The following is a 16,170-nucleotide window of genomic DNA, read 5'->3' as shown; positions in this document are numbered from 1 at the left end:
AACAGCATCCTCATTCGCCTGTACCAAAGCCAATGCGAGACGCGACGGTTCGCCGCCAGATGGGGCACGCTGACAGCCGCACGGCGCGGCGGTACGCCTCGGGTACGACCCGGGCGGCCCGCCATTGGTCGTCGCTCGAGATGGGCCGGAATCGGGACCAATGGGCGCGAGGTTGCATTCGTGGGAGGTGAGGTATGTGGCCGATGAACAAACTAAGACAATAGAGGCAATTAAAATTGTGTAATATGTTCGGTACTGCGAGGATGGGTCGTACGCTCAGGTGGAGAGCGTTGGCATAGATATGTATGCGTATAGGGTGGACCAAAAAACCCATTTTTTATTATGGATTAGTTTGCATCCTCGTTATACCACGTCTTGGACAATTTCATACTCCAATTGGGTACTACTACGACTAAATTATAAATCCTTCAGCCTTACCGATGATGGTACCGAAGCCGTCATGACGCCAAGTACCAAAACATCTTAAAATAAACATGTTTTAGGCGGCGATGTTGCCAGATTGTATGAATTGTATTTATGTATGGGGAAGCACTAACTATGGTCTATTCAAATTGCAATGTTGCCGCATCAACTCTGAGTTTTAGTTCAGTCTCGCTTTGACATACAAGAAAATTCTAATCTAAATAAAATAATTGAACAAACATATTGTCAAATTGAATTTATTTTAACATTATAGTACATCTAATACATATATTATCGAAGGACTTGCAACCACAATTAAGAACACAAGTATAATAGTTTGTAGGTTAGATTTGCTTTGTTTACATTTAACTCTGCCACACCACCCATGAGGTAGAGTTTCTAGGCGCGTTTTTTTATGTGGTGGTATCCCCCTGAAGGCCTTATCCACCTAATTAACAATTGTATATCTGAGAAATGTATTTCACTTTCATTCGAGAGTATATTTACCTTTTCGCGTTTAGTTCTTGTTTCCTTCGATGGTGTGTTTACATGTCAAGTCATCTTGGTATCACTGTATATTTTATTTCTTCTGCTACCATCTGTGTACACCATTCTTCATAAAATTAATCACTGAATTGTGTCTAATGCTTTACCATATCTACAAAACAGTTAGTATTCATTTTCTCCTCATACATTCTGAACTAATGCTCATGTTTAATTTTGAACAATTACAATAATATCTGTATACACAAATCTTTCACGCCCTACAATACCATTTTCTACAGTTATATTCAATTCATTACGTGCATAACTTTAGTTATTTCTACTCTCATCACTCTGTGTCAGGAATTTTCAGCATTGCACAGCATAATCACATATCCTGAAAGTTTCCTTTAGTCACTTTCACTTTCCGACTCACTGTCCAATTCAATCACTAAACTGTTAATTTCTAATATATCTAAAACATGTTCACGATCCACTATTTATCAATTACTTCCTCTGTATGTCTTATCGAGTTCATCCAAACCGAAGGTGTTATGGTTCACAATGCTTCCTTCCACATATCCAAATAGTTTTTGATGGAATATACGTATCGACCAGCAATATATCTGCAAATAATTTTTAATAAAAATAGTGACCAACAAAACGTAATCGAATGCTATTGTAACTTTTACCTTTTTCTATAAATTTTTATTGTATTTAAATTTTTTTGTTACTGTCTTGCCATGAGTGCCACAAAGAACCATTTTGAAATATTCAAGTTTCATCAAGGTACACAAATTCAAATAGTTTATCTTCCTTGGTCTTATTTTATGCCTTTAAATAGTGAATTATTTTTAAGGTAATGTCTGGAAGTTCTATTAAACCTCTCCGAAGGTTATCTTTACACCATTGAAACCCTATGTCCTGTAAGAATATATGAAAGGATGTCTGCATCCCTCAAAAGCTGCATGTCCCTAATTCTTTTATGTATACTTTCCAGACAGACAATTTTCTCTAAAATAATTTTATTAAATTATGTTTATATCGATAAAATAGTTTGTGTACTTACTGTTCTTATACATTTCGTATATTTGGTTTCGAATAGAGAGAATTTTAGATATACTATAATGTTAAAATAAATTATATTTGATAACACTTTTGTTCAATTATTTTATTTAGATTAGAATTTTTTTGTATGTCAATGTCAAACTGAACTAAAACTCAGAGTTGATGCGGCAACATTGCAATGTTTTGACGTCACAAATACCAATAATTCATTGCTAAAAAAAACTTTGAATAGACTATATGTATATGTATATCTATCAGGCCTATATCTAGACTGTTTTACTATGTATTAAATCGTATCGGATATATTTGTAACCAACTTCACGTTGAAGTCTCACTGACAGAGTTCACTTTTCAGAATGTGTCATTTCGTCTTCAAAAATTCTTTTCAGTGCGTTGATCTCCATTTGTACCGAGTAAGTCGCAATTACGGGAAGTTTTACTTTTTTTGCTTGAGTTTGAAGAAAATGCGGTTGGGAGTCATCGAATGTTGTATTAGGCTTATGGCAAACAAACTCCATCGATTTCAAATTGTAAATACAGGTGTCGATGTTTTAGAAGTGATCATTTTTACAACACAAAAATAAAGAGCTTCCAGGGCAGCCAAAAGATCTGAAGCTGACTATTTGGAAGCCTTACCCTATGATTCTTTTTTATTATTTAGTTAATATATTGTTACTAGTCGTTTCCGTCTAACCTACAATTTGTCTTTTTGCTAATTTAAATCTAGGTATATAACTAGGAGGACCCATCGGCCCTAACTCAGTCTCTGGTGAAATAATGTTTATACATGTCACTGCTGAATTTTTTAAAATATGCACTTCACTATACAACACTACACAAGATCAGATGGTTTAGTTCTTTTGAGTCTGTGTCCTGTTCTGGTGGTATCCAGAAGTTGCAATATTTCAATATTAGTATGAGAATGGAGTCTTTCCTCATACACCCTTGCAATTCTCTTGATTTCTTGACTGACTGTGGGTATCTGAAGGTCTCGATGTAGGTAATCAGTCCTATAGTATTTGGGTACACCCACAATACCTCTCAGGACTTTGTTCTGAAAAATTTGTATTTTATTAATGTTACTCTTTGCAGAACATCCCCATAATTGAACTCCGTTTGTCCATATAGGTTTCAATATTTGCTTAATAGCAATTTATTATGTACTGATAATTGTGATTTTCTTCCAATTAGCCAGTACATTTTTCTATATTTAAATTCCAGTTCTTTTCTTTTCTTCTTTATATGTTCCTTCCAGCGAAGTTTTGCATCGAAATTCATTCCGAGATATTCAGCGTTGTTGCTATATGGAATGATAGTGTTATTTAATGTTATTGGTACTTGTCCGGTCTGTTTATAGGTGAACTACACATGTACAGATTTACTTTCTTTAATTCTTATTTTCCAAACTTGTGTCCAATAATTTATATTGTCACTTGACTGTTGTAATTTTCGTGAGACTTCTTCAGTATTGTCACCGACAGCTATAATCGCAGTATCATCAGCAAATGTAGCCATCGTGATATTTTATTATATATTTTTTTTAAGTGTAAACTAGATAAAGAAGTGGTCCCAGTACACTTCCTTGTGGTACACCTGCTTTAGCTTCTTTTATTGTAGAGTAAGCTTCTTCTTGCTTGACTCTAAACATTCTGGTTGTAATGTATGATTTTTATAGTTCGGTGTGTCGTTTTGGTAGCATTTTCTGTAGTTTATGAACAAGGCCTTCATGTCAAACCTTATCGAAGGCTTGTGCTACATCTAAGAATATAGCTCAGCATACTTTTTGACTTTCGTAGGCTTTTTCAATAACATCTGTTACTCTGTGGACCTGGTCAATTGTTGAGTGTTTGTTAATAAACCCAAACTGGTGTATTGGTATTAGGTTTTTTCTCTCTATTACTCTATGATGATCCGTTTAAAATGGAAGAAGAATATGAATAATTGTTGAGAGGAACATTAGAAACCATTTCCAATCGCTTGTCAAACATGGAAAGATTCCAAAACCTTGGAAATTTTGCGTCATATGAACTGAAGCCAAGAAGCATTGAGAGGCGTTTGGTCATATGTGAAATGCTTCATCAACGGCATTATAGGAACCATTTTTTTCATCGTATTGTTACTGGTGATGAAAAGTGGATCCAGTACGATAATCCAAAGCGAATATAATATGGCGACCACTTAATCATTCACCAACATCAATGTCGAATCCGAATATTCATGGCTCCATACTTATAATATTTTTTTTAATATTTAATCATCATTGATATATAATCATCATATGAAGAGTGTTTGACAGTTGACAACACATTGACAGAATGAGGTTTTTTTTAAGTTACATTCATGGAATAAAGAAATTTAGAAGTGAAAGTTATATGGAAAATTCGGGTCCCACGTTTAAGCTTTTCGGAATCCCCATTACGCGGCCAAAGGTAAATAAAAAAATGCAACAGCTATATGTGCGTTTCTCTCTCGTTCGGTCTCGGTATTAGTAATTCTAACCTAAGCAGTTAACGGTCATTTTTAGGTGATATAATATGTATTGTTTATTTAGATCAAGTTTTTCGGTATATATATATTTGACAGTTACTTTAGATTATTCTGTGTATTTTAATTTATTAGTGTAATGAAAAGAAAACCTTAAGGGGATATCTTGTGATATCCTATGTGGATCCAGGAAAGTTTGTAATCATTTTAAAGATGAAGACTATAGACCAAAATGTGGAAAGCCATGGCTGAAACAAGATGTAATTCCTACTAGTAATTTAAATAGTTAGTATTTTGTTAAATAATAATGATTTATTGCATTGAAATAATTAAGCAATATTTATTGAGATACTTTACCTTTACTATAAGACAAGGAACATATGCCCTCAATGGCAATATTAAATCATATAAGTTTTTTGAGGCTGATAGATATATAGGAGATTCTTCTACCCCAACAAGACCCAGAAGTAAGTATATAATAAGGAACTTATGCTTATTATTAGAGAATGGAGGTTCTAAATTGAAATTTATATGTTCATTTACAGATAACTCAGCCTGTCCCATCACTTTCGTTTCAAGTTTGGATGTAAAACTGATAGCTTTATCCAAATTGAAATGCAGTGGCAGAGGATATAAACTGTTATCGAAGATATTCTGCTTGCCTTCTAGAAGAACATTAATGCAGATACTGAATAAGGTTCTTTTGCTGCTGGAGTAGTAACCTCTAATTTTGGTCATTAGTTCAGAAACTAGGTTTGTTTTAAATATTAGAGAGAAGATAATACCAGTAGATTATGTGTTTTGGGTAGTGGAGATATCTCTGTGATTATATCAATGTCTTTATGGTCAAGGAAACTTAATGTAATAGTAATATATCAATAAAATATATTTATTTTTTATTTTCATACATTATTAAACTTCCTGCCGTAACTAACTGTCATACGGCGCAAGCGTAAGCGCCCTCACATGGGGATTCCGAGCGTAACTTAGAACCAATTTTAACATAGAAGATGCGTTTCTAAGTTTCTTTGTTCTATTATTACATTAAATCAAAATAGTGACGAAGAGGTTTGAAGGGCAGTTAGGAATAAACAATTAAAATAATCTAATCCAAAATATTATCAAATTTACACTGAAAAATATGAGAGAAGCTGCTAGAAGATATACTCATTACCATCCACCCATCATGAAGTCACTGACTACTCAAATGATAAAATTGTAAGTACAGGATATCGGTTGCCCGGTATTTGGTGTCATAATTGAAAATGGAAAGTCTTTGAATGATCTCCTTATCCATCAGAATCTGTTCTGGGCTCAGAACATTTACTATGAACGACTCATAAATATAACGCATGTTTTGGAATGACATCTTCCTGGGCAAAAGAACTAAATATTTTAAATTCCAAGTGCCAAATCCAGGAGTAATTATCCAGCGATCAGTACATTCAAATTTTAAATCTAACTTAATTATTGTTTTGGAGTTAATGATTTTATTGATATTTGATAACTAGACTTCACAGTCAATTTTTGTCCTGTTATTGTAAATTGTTATGTCAGATCTACTTTCATATGTAAGCATCCTTCTTCCTCTTACACTAGTGGTTGTGACTTAAACTGTTGTTAAAAATTAGAAAATAGAAGAAAATACTCGATGAAATTCGACAAATATATTAAAACTTATTAATGTGTATAATATGCAACTTTATATATGTGAACTGTACAAAGTGGTATCGAAGAATGTGTCCTCGATGTTCCATGCTTCTTTTTTGCCTTATATTACTCATTTTCATCAATATTCCTGTATTACTTCTTCTATATATTCCTATATATGGTTTAATATATTCATTTGTATATATCAAAGTTTGATTTAAGCTACTAATACTACACTTAGTAATACGTTATATTTTGCCCTTTGCCAGATTGTTTCTATTTTATTTATATATAAGGAATATAGTTTAACGTACAAACGTACATGTGTAGACCATAACTATATAGTTATTCAAAGTTATTTTGTACATACATCATCTAAATTTATGACGCCAAAACGTAGCAATGTTGCCGCATCAACTCTGAGGGTTAGTTCAGTTTGACTTTAACATACAACAAAATTCTAATCTAAATAAAATAATTGAATAAATATGCTATCAAATAAAATTTATTTTAACATTATAATACATCTAAAAACTACAGTTATTAACTTATTAGTATAATTAACTGTAAAGTTAACTTAAAGTTATTTTGTACATACGTCATCTAAATTTATGACGCCAAAACGTAGCAATGTTGCCGCATCAACTCTGAGGGTTAGTTCAGTTTGACTTTAACATACATCAAAATTCTAATCTAAATAAAATAATTGAATAAATATGCTATCAAATAAAATTTATTTTAACATTATAATACATCTAAAAACTACAGTTATTAACTTATTAGTATAATTAACTGTAAAGTTAACTTAAAGTTATTTTGTACATACGTCATCTAAATTTATGACGCCAAAACGTAGCAATGTTGCCGCATCAACTCTGAGGGTTAGTTCAGTTTGACTTTAACATACAACAAAATTCTAATCTAAATAAAATAACTGAACAAATATGCTATCAAATAAAATTTATTTTAACATTATAGTAGACCTAAAAACTACAGTTGTATAATTAACTCTAATTAACAACTAATAACAATTAACTATATATTCCTATATGGTTTAATTTATTCATTTGCATATATCAAAGTTTGATATAAGCTACTAATACTACACTTAGTAATACGTTATATTTTACCCTTTGCCAGATTGTTTCCAGTTTATTTATATAGAGGGAATATAGTTTAACGTACAAACATACATGTGTAGACCATAACTATATAGTTATTCAAAGTTATTTTGTACATACGTCATCTAAATTTATGACGCCAAAACGTAGCAATGTTGCCGCATCAACTCTGAGGGTTAGTTCAGTTTGACTTTAACATACATCAAAATTCTAATCTAAATAAAATAATTGAATAAATATGCTATCAAATAAAATTTATTTTAACATTATAATACATCTAAAAACTACAGTTATTAACTTATTAGTATAATTAACTGTAAAGTTAACTTAAAGTTATTTTGTACATACGTCATCTAAATTTGTGACGCCAAAACGTCGCAATGTTGCCGCATCAACTCTGAGTGTTAGTTCAGTTTGACTTTAACATACAACAAAATTCTAATCTAAATAAAATAATTGAATAAATATGCTATCAAATAAAATTTATTTTAACATTATAATACATCTAAAAACTACAGTTATTAACTTATTAGTATAATTAACTGTAAAGTTAACTTAAAGTTATTTTGTACATACGTCATCTAAATTTGTGACGCCAAAACGTAGCAATGTTGCCGCATCAACTCTGAGGGTTAGTTCAGTTTGACTTTAACATACATCAAAATTCTAATCTAAATAAAATAATTGAATAAATATGCTATCAAATAAAATTTATTTTAACATTATAATACATCTAAAAACTACAGTTATTAACTTATTAGTATAATTAACTGTAAAGTTAACTTAAAGTTATTTTGTACATACGTCATCTAAATTTGTGACGCCAAAACGTAGCAATGTTGCCGCATCAACTCTGAGGGTTAGTTCAGTTTGACTTTAACATACAACAAAATTCTAATCTAATTAAAATAATTGAATAAATATGCTATCAAATAAAATTTATTTTAACATTATAATACATCTAAAAACTACAGTTATTAACTTATTAGTATAATTAACTGTAAAGTTAACTTAAAGTTATTTTGTACATACGTCATCTAAATTTATGACGCCAAAACGTAGCAATGTTGCCGCATCAACTCTGAGGGTTAGTTCAGTTTGACTTTAACATACATCAAAATTCTAATCTAAATAAAATAATTGAATAAATATGCTATCAAATAAAATTTATTTTAACATTATAATACATCTAAAAACTACAGTTATTAACTTATTAGTATAATTAACTGTAATTAACAACTAATAACAATTAACTATATATTCCTATATGGTTTAATATATTCATTTGCATATATCAATGTTTGATATAAGCTACTAATACTACACTTAGTAATACGTTATATTTTACCCTTTGCCAGATTGTTTCCAGTTTATTTATATATAGGGAATAGAGTTTAACGTACAAACATACATGCGTAGACCATAACTATATAGTTATTCAAAGTTATTTTGTACATACGTCATCTAAATTTGTGACGCCAAAACGTCGCAATGTTGCCGCATCAACTCTGAGTGTTAGTTCAGTTTGACTTTAACATACAACAAAATTCTAATCTAAATAAAATAACTGAACAAATATGCTATCAAATAAAATTTATTTTAACATTATAGTAGACCTAAAAATTACAGTTGTATAATTAACTCTAATTAACAACTAATAACAATTAACTATATATTCCTATATGGTTTAATTTATTCATTTGCATATATCAAAGTTTGATATAAGCTACTAATACTACACTTAGTAATACGTTATATTTTGCCCTTTGCCAGATTGTTTCCATTTTATTTATATATAGGGAATAGAGTTTAACGTACAAACATACATGTGTAGACCATAACTATATAGTTATTCAAAGTTATTTTGTACATACGTCATCTAAATTTATGACGCCAAAACGTAGCAATGTTGCCGCATCAACTCTGAGGGTTAGTTCAGTTTGACTTTAACATACATCAAAATTCTAATCTAAATAAAATAACTGAACAAATATGCTATCAAATAAAATTTATTTTAATATTATAATACACCTAAAACTACAGTTGTAAAATTAACTGTAATTAACAACTAATAACAATTAACTATATATTCCTATATGGTTTAATTTATTCATTTGCATATATCAAAGTTTGATATAAGCTACTAATACTACACTTAGTAATACGTTATATTTTGCCCTTTGCCAGATTGTTTCCAGTTTATTTATATAGAGGGAATATAGTTTAACGTACAAACATACATGTGTAGACCATAACTATATAGTTATTCAAAGTTATTTTGTACATACGTCATCTAAATTTATGACGCCAAAACGTAGCAATGTTGCCGCATCAACTCTGAGGGTTAGTTCAGTTTGACTTTAACATACATCAAAATTCTAATCTAAATAAAATAACTGAACAAATATGCTATCAAATAAAATTTATTTTAACATTATAGTAGACCTAAAAACTACAGTTGTATAATTAACTCTAATTAACAACTAATAACAATTAACTATATATTCCTATATGGTTTAATTTATTCATTTGCATATATCAAAGTTTGATATAAGCTACTAATACTACACTTAGTAATACGTTATATTTTACCCTTTGCCAGATTGTTTCCAGTTTATTTATATATAGGGAATATAGTTTAACGTACAAACATACATGTGTAGACCATAACTATATAGTTACTCAAAGTCATTTTGTACATACGTCATCTAAATTTGTGACGCCAAAACGTCGCAATGTTGCCACATCAACTCTGAGTGTTAGTTCAGTTTGACTTTAACATACAACAAAATTCTAATCTAAATAAAATAATTGAACAAATATGCTATCAAATAAAATTTATTTTAACATTATAGTACACTTAAAAACTACAGTTGTATAATTAACTGTAATTGACAACTAATAACGATTAACTGTGTTAATACTATAAACTATAAACTATTGTGTTAAAACAATAGTTTATAGGTTATAACCTCTTATCACTATTGCTTTGCTATCACTGGCTATTGCTTTCAAGAATTGTGCATAAGTCTGACAACCGGACGACTTTGACAGGCTCATTCATTTACGTGTTCGAACTAATCAGACAGCATTATATCTCTTTTTAACTAGTATAAAACGAGATGGAAAGTATTCTCTGATTCTATAACGAATTTGCAAATTGCGACGGGCAAATTTAGTGGAATTATATTAAAGTATATCGATGATGACAGAACTGATGGAGACGCAGTCAAACCAGTTAATGTCTGATATTTCTGAGAATAAAAAAAAATTCTAATTGTATTAATGAACTATTAAAACTAATTAATTGACTATATTAACTTTTTGTAATGGTATTATTTATATTAATCAAGTAATGTCTCTTAATCATTTGTAAAGAAATTCAGACAGAAAGGCTGTAAACATACAAAGAAATTGTCTGAGCAAATTGGCAACATCGCGCACTCTTTAATTATAAAATTAAATACCATAAAACCCTATTTACTTACCCTTAATGGTAACATAAACTTATTATCTTTCTTTTCAACTACGTATATATCTTCGTTCCTATTACAGCCTGTAAGTTATTAATAATAACTTCCTGTTATCATTATACCCTAGTTATAGGGAATAGTAATCATATTTTATTATTCCCTATAACATTTAAATTAAAAATAATAACAAATTATTTACTCTAGAACCAATATATCAATGCATCTCTTTGCCTTCACCAGTATTTCGTTGAAAATCGACAGTGTTGGACCATTTTTTTATTATAGTGTGCCATAATCCCCATTTTGTTGCCATAACAAACTAATAATTGATGTATTTAAGGAAAGTATCTACTAGACTATTCCTGAAAGAAAGCTATAAACATATAAAGTGGGTTAAGAAAATTGACTATCTTTAAAACAAATAAGTATTTTATATAATAATACATAATAACAAAGTTTGGACTTTGTAACTTTCTTTGGTGTAAATGAAGAATTATGTAGATGTTACTTATTCTAATACCTTTGTAATTAACAAAATTCATCCAATCTGGCAATACTGCTAACTGAAATACGGACTTTTTAATATCTTGATAATTATTTATTATCTTAAATTATAAGACCAAGGATAAGTTACTTATCACGCAAAACAATTAAACACGAATATCATTTCGATAGTAAGTAAGTACTAGTAATATAAAAGTAAATAAAAAAAGTAAAAGTAATATAAAGTTAATTTTAAGAGAATTTTATTGAATGGTCCTATTTCCCATTCCCATACTTTGTAAACCTATTATTTCCACATAAATTCGTTATTTAAAAAAACATTAAATGTTATTTAATTATACAGCTACCGCCATCTATTAATAAAACTAATAACGCAGCCACATTGAAGTGAAGAAACAATGTTTTTTAACCCAAATGTTCAGTACGTCGCCGATAGAGGACACAACCAACCATTAGACTGCCATCTACCGTTTAGTAATTTTTGAAATTACCAAACATTTAGCCACTAAATGCACACCTTTTTATACTACAGAGATTTATAGAAAAATAAATTTTGTAAGTTTTTTTTGGAATCGGAAGTATTTACTTATCAAGTTACTTTTTATTACCAATTTTGTATAACTAGTTGCCGGCATGTGGCGAACGTCAACGTAGATTTTTTTTATAAATACCTAACCTTTAATAATACGCTGTCGGGAATGTAAAAATGTCATTATTTTGGGAACAAATCCAATATTTATAGTTTATTTTCAAAATAATGCCCGATGTTGTCTGCATTCGTCCGCGTCTAAAATATATCGGGATTATTTCCGCTCGTGATAAACATCGTAAACATGGTGATAGCTGGCAGTAGTCGACAATTGTTCAAAACGCGAAGAAATGTGTCTTTTTCGAAGAATTTTCCTTTCGGATCGACGGTTTGCAATGTGTCCCACAAAAACTACTCGGCGGTATCGTTAAATTCGGCCGTGCAAAGGAGTGAGACTTTTGTGAGGTTATGGTGCAGTTGTAGGAGTTTACATTTTTCTAAGGAAACGACTAGGAGTCATTTAACAAAACTCACACCTCAAGAGGTAAGACTTCCACAGATATAAATACATTAGGTTCCAGGAATCAGTTTTATTCATAATTCTAAGATTTTTATCGTTTCAATATCGCAATTAATTTGCATATTGAAAATATACTATTTACTGATATAAAATCTTATATAATTTTATCACTATTTGTACTAAAATATGTTAGTACGTTAACGGCGGTGACTTTTGGCTTTTTTATCTATACCTTTTCCGTTACGATAATTTTTTAAAAAATAATCATAACAGTATAAAACAATTTCAAAAATATTGTAAATATAAGATATAATAATCATGCCAAGAACACATAGCGACAAAAATTGAAAAGAGAAATGTTATCAATTGTTTACAATATTTAAGGAACCATCAGCACATAAGTAACACATATTGTTCTTGGCACATAAAAAAATCTGTAATTTGGGAATCTAATATGCGTTGTTATTACATTTGTTTATCATATATCCTTATTATGCAAAATATTAATAATAATAGTTTGAGGAAGTAAAAATATTTGTGTATATATTGATTTTATGATATAATAATCCACCATCAATCTTTTTTTTAGTGAACTATATATAGATACTCATTTAATTTTGTTGTTCTTCTAATTACATATTGATTTTGACTAAAATAGTCATTTGTACATATTTTTACGTGAAAATTAAGTATATTTCAATCATATTTACTCTTAGTGTTTAAAATTGAGCTAAAAGTAATGGGGACAGCACCATAAATTAGAAATGCATTTAGAGGAATGACTATGACTTTGGTTCTGCCAATTTTGGAAGGGATAATAAAGTAATGGAATGATAACCACCTGTTGGACATAGGATATTGCATGTTTTGACAACCTAACAAGACAATATTATCTTGAAAGTCACCATTTATCATTTTAAAAAGTTGGCCTGGCATCTTAATAGAGATTTTAAAAACGGTGAATTTTGTTTAAATGGTATAAGAACCCATTCGTTAATTGAATTGTTATTGGTTGGTTCTGATAACTCTAGAAAGTCTGAACAATTCAGAAATTGTTGCAAATTTGATGGAACATTAACTAAAAAAAGACTTCTTCTGAAAATACTTTTAATAACAATTTGTTGGACTCATACATGTAATATATTATTTTTTACTGCAATATGCAACACAATTATTAGTTCACAAGTATATTGGAAGAAAATGGTATATCTCAATAAAGATTAGCTGAAAATTAAGCAGCCAAATGTCCATCTTTAAAGAATCTTCAAAAAATTTAAAATATAGGATGAGGGGTTTTATCGCATTCACCATTTAGTCCAGACATTTAACCATGCTGTTATTATTTATTTTTATCTTAGATTAACTTTAACTGAAGAGGATGCTTTTCATTACCAGGCAGGTTATCATAGTATGTAATTATTTTTATAATGATTATATCCATAATCTTGAATTTAGCTTTACAATGTATAGACACATACACTTTTCTTTATATATATATACATTTTGATGTTATTTGATATACTATACCTTATTGTTCCTTCAAATATGTTTCATGGATGTTGGTATTGCAAGGAACAAAATCTTCTCTAAACTATGAAACCTAACTTATTCAGTCATATTTTGGACTAAGTTATTAATCTAGGATATTATTTTCTGTTAGTATATGATCAAATATTAATCAGCTTAAATCCAAAATTAGACATACGTTGAAAAGAATGTTTATATACAGTTATAAAAGAGGTTTAGATAAAACAAAATCAAAATACTTTTTTTACACACTTTACGTTTCTTTGTTTACTTTTTTTTGTTATTATATTTTACATTAGATATGTCTAGCTTAATCTTAATTTTCAAAATTAACTTATTACTATTGTTCTGTTGTACTTGCATTAATATATCAGTATGTATTTCCCAAATTAAAATTAAAATTGTCCACTTTAGCTAAGGTTAAGAGAAGGTGGAAGTAGGATAGGAGTAAGGTGTTTTTTTACCAAGCTAGGATTTATTTAAAGTATTTTATCTACTGCTAAACGTGAGCTCCGAATCCTAGCCCTCAATCTCACCAAGTTGAAGACCATCTCAAAAAATATCCAGTCTTAGCCAGCCTGGTGACTAAGATGGTTGTTCCTTGTTGGATTTTATACTATTATCTGGAAAAAATTAATATTACAAAGACAGATATAAAGTAATGTATACAGAGCAAAGGTGGCTTGTTTTTACAGATCAGTCAGCATGATGGTCATCACTCAAGCGCTCGATATACTAGCGTTAATATTATAAAATAGTAAATGTTTTTAAAAGAATTACATCATATATAAATACAGTAGAATGTAGACTTATTATGATTTTAAATGCAAATTTTTGCATTTGAAATTATGATTAGGATAAAAATTATTTCGTATCTTTACAAATTGAAAGCAAGAGATCACGTCAATGTACGTACAAAATAGTTATTGGCTGAATTGTATTTTATCCATACATTTTTAGTAATGATAATTGGATGAGATTAGGTCGGTTGTTCGCCTTTATATAGAGACTATGCTGATTATTGAATATATTTTAATTTAAATTAGGAAAATTTCTAAAGAATTTAGAAGAATAAGTAGTATTAAACCAATAAATATATGTTCAAGTTCATTTTTACTCACGATTCTGTTATTGCGGCCAAAAATGCATTGTCAATTTTTACTTGAAAAGGTATTAGTTGAGAAAAATTAGTAGCTGGCCTTTTCTATAAAATTCCTTCGTTCAAACTATTAATGGATATCGGTAGACCATAGGGTGGTTTTATTAGCTTGCAGTACCTCATCTTGTCGATCCTACCGAATGTAAATAATTACAAATGCTTCAATATCGTTGTCTTCAAACGTGTTTAAAGGCCTGGAATGTTTTTTTTATGATTGAGATCGAAATGACACCTTTTAAAATGTTGAAATAAAACTTGACAGTTGGATTGTGATGAAACAGCAATCCCCATAAGTGTGAGCTACATATATTCGATGGGTCTCGACAGTAGATTTCTTTAAAACAAACCGGAAAAGTAGTGTCCAATTATTGATTAATTTTTATCGGGTATAATTAACAATAATTTTAAATGGAATCTCATTAAGTGGCACTCATCGTTATTCCACAGTTTCATTATATCGAGTCACATGCACAATATATAATTATCAACTGTTGTTATTCAAATTCTCTCGTTTTTAATGTAGTTTATTCACATCTTATCTTTGGCTATATATTTGGAAGTCACGAGTGATTTTGGGTTAATTATAATTACATTGTTATTGTTCTATGTTATATAGTCAATAAATTTTCCGAGTAATATTTACTGGCTACTTAAGTTATATCTGATAGCATATTTCATATCGAGCGTTTATTACCTATTCGTTACACATTAGATAATACTGTTATGTATTTTTGTTTTGTCTTTGAATATTTTCTATTACCAATGACGGTTAATCATTCTTATGTTTTCTCAATACGTTTAATTGATATATAGTCTGAACATATACATTATTTAGAGATATGATAGAAAAAATTAATTACTTTGCTGTATGAAGTGTTGCCTAACATTAATAGATTATCTTAACATTATATATAATTCTTCGGTGAGTGTGTATATCACTGAACTGTGTTTAGGTTCACAAGCGGACATAATAGATGGCGCTGTGATAGGATGCCAGATTTTTTTTATCTTTTAAACATTTTTCGATTATAAGAACATATTACGACAAAATCGTTAATAGGCTGTAAGTGTGACCATCTTATAGCATTGGTTTTAGTGTTGAAGTAAATTATTCAATCCAAATAAAAAACCAATCTTCTAGCAGGACGACTGCTGACTTTTGATCAATATATCAAGACTTAAATCTAACCTTTAAATCTATAGTGAAAATAATTGTATATATGTTATTA

The 16,170-nt window shown here is 29.6% G+C and overlaps 1 protein-coding gene across 2 annotated transcripts in view; it reads left to right on the top strand.

The window, feature by feature from the left end:
- Positions 1-11,689: 11,689 nt before the first annotated feature.
- Positions 11,690-16,170, top strand: part of Pdp (pyruvate dehydrogenase [acetyl-transferring]-phosphatase 1-like protein, mitochondrial) — a 38,523-nt gene continuing 34,042 nt past the window's right edge. The window contains exon 1 of one of the 2 annotated variants that reach the window (XM_076416459.1): positions 11,690-12,279. In XM_076416459.1, the coding sequence (XP_076272574.1) occupies positions 12,040-12,279 (240 nt within the window). In that variant the 5' untranslated portion in view covers positions 11,690-12,039. The remainder of the gene's footprint in view (positions 12,280-16,170) is intronic. The other variant, XM_076416460.1, reaches the window with a different exon arrangement.

This window comes from Rhynchophorus ferrugineus, unplaced genomic scaffold, assembly GCF_030347505.1.
Source record: "Rhynchophorus ferrugineus isolate W39M unplaced genomic scaffold, kcgeb_rfMv2 rfM10, whole genome shotgun sequence".
Classification (NCBI taxonomy): domain Eukaryota; kingdom Metazoa; phylum Arthropoda; class Insecta; order Coleoptera; family Curculionidae; genus Rhynchophorus; species Rhynchophorus ferrugineus.
The sequence above is the reverse complement of the archived record's forward strand: the minus strand, read 5'-3'. Positions and strand labels throughout refer to the sequence as shown.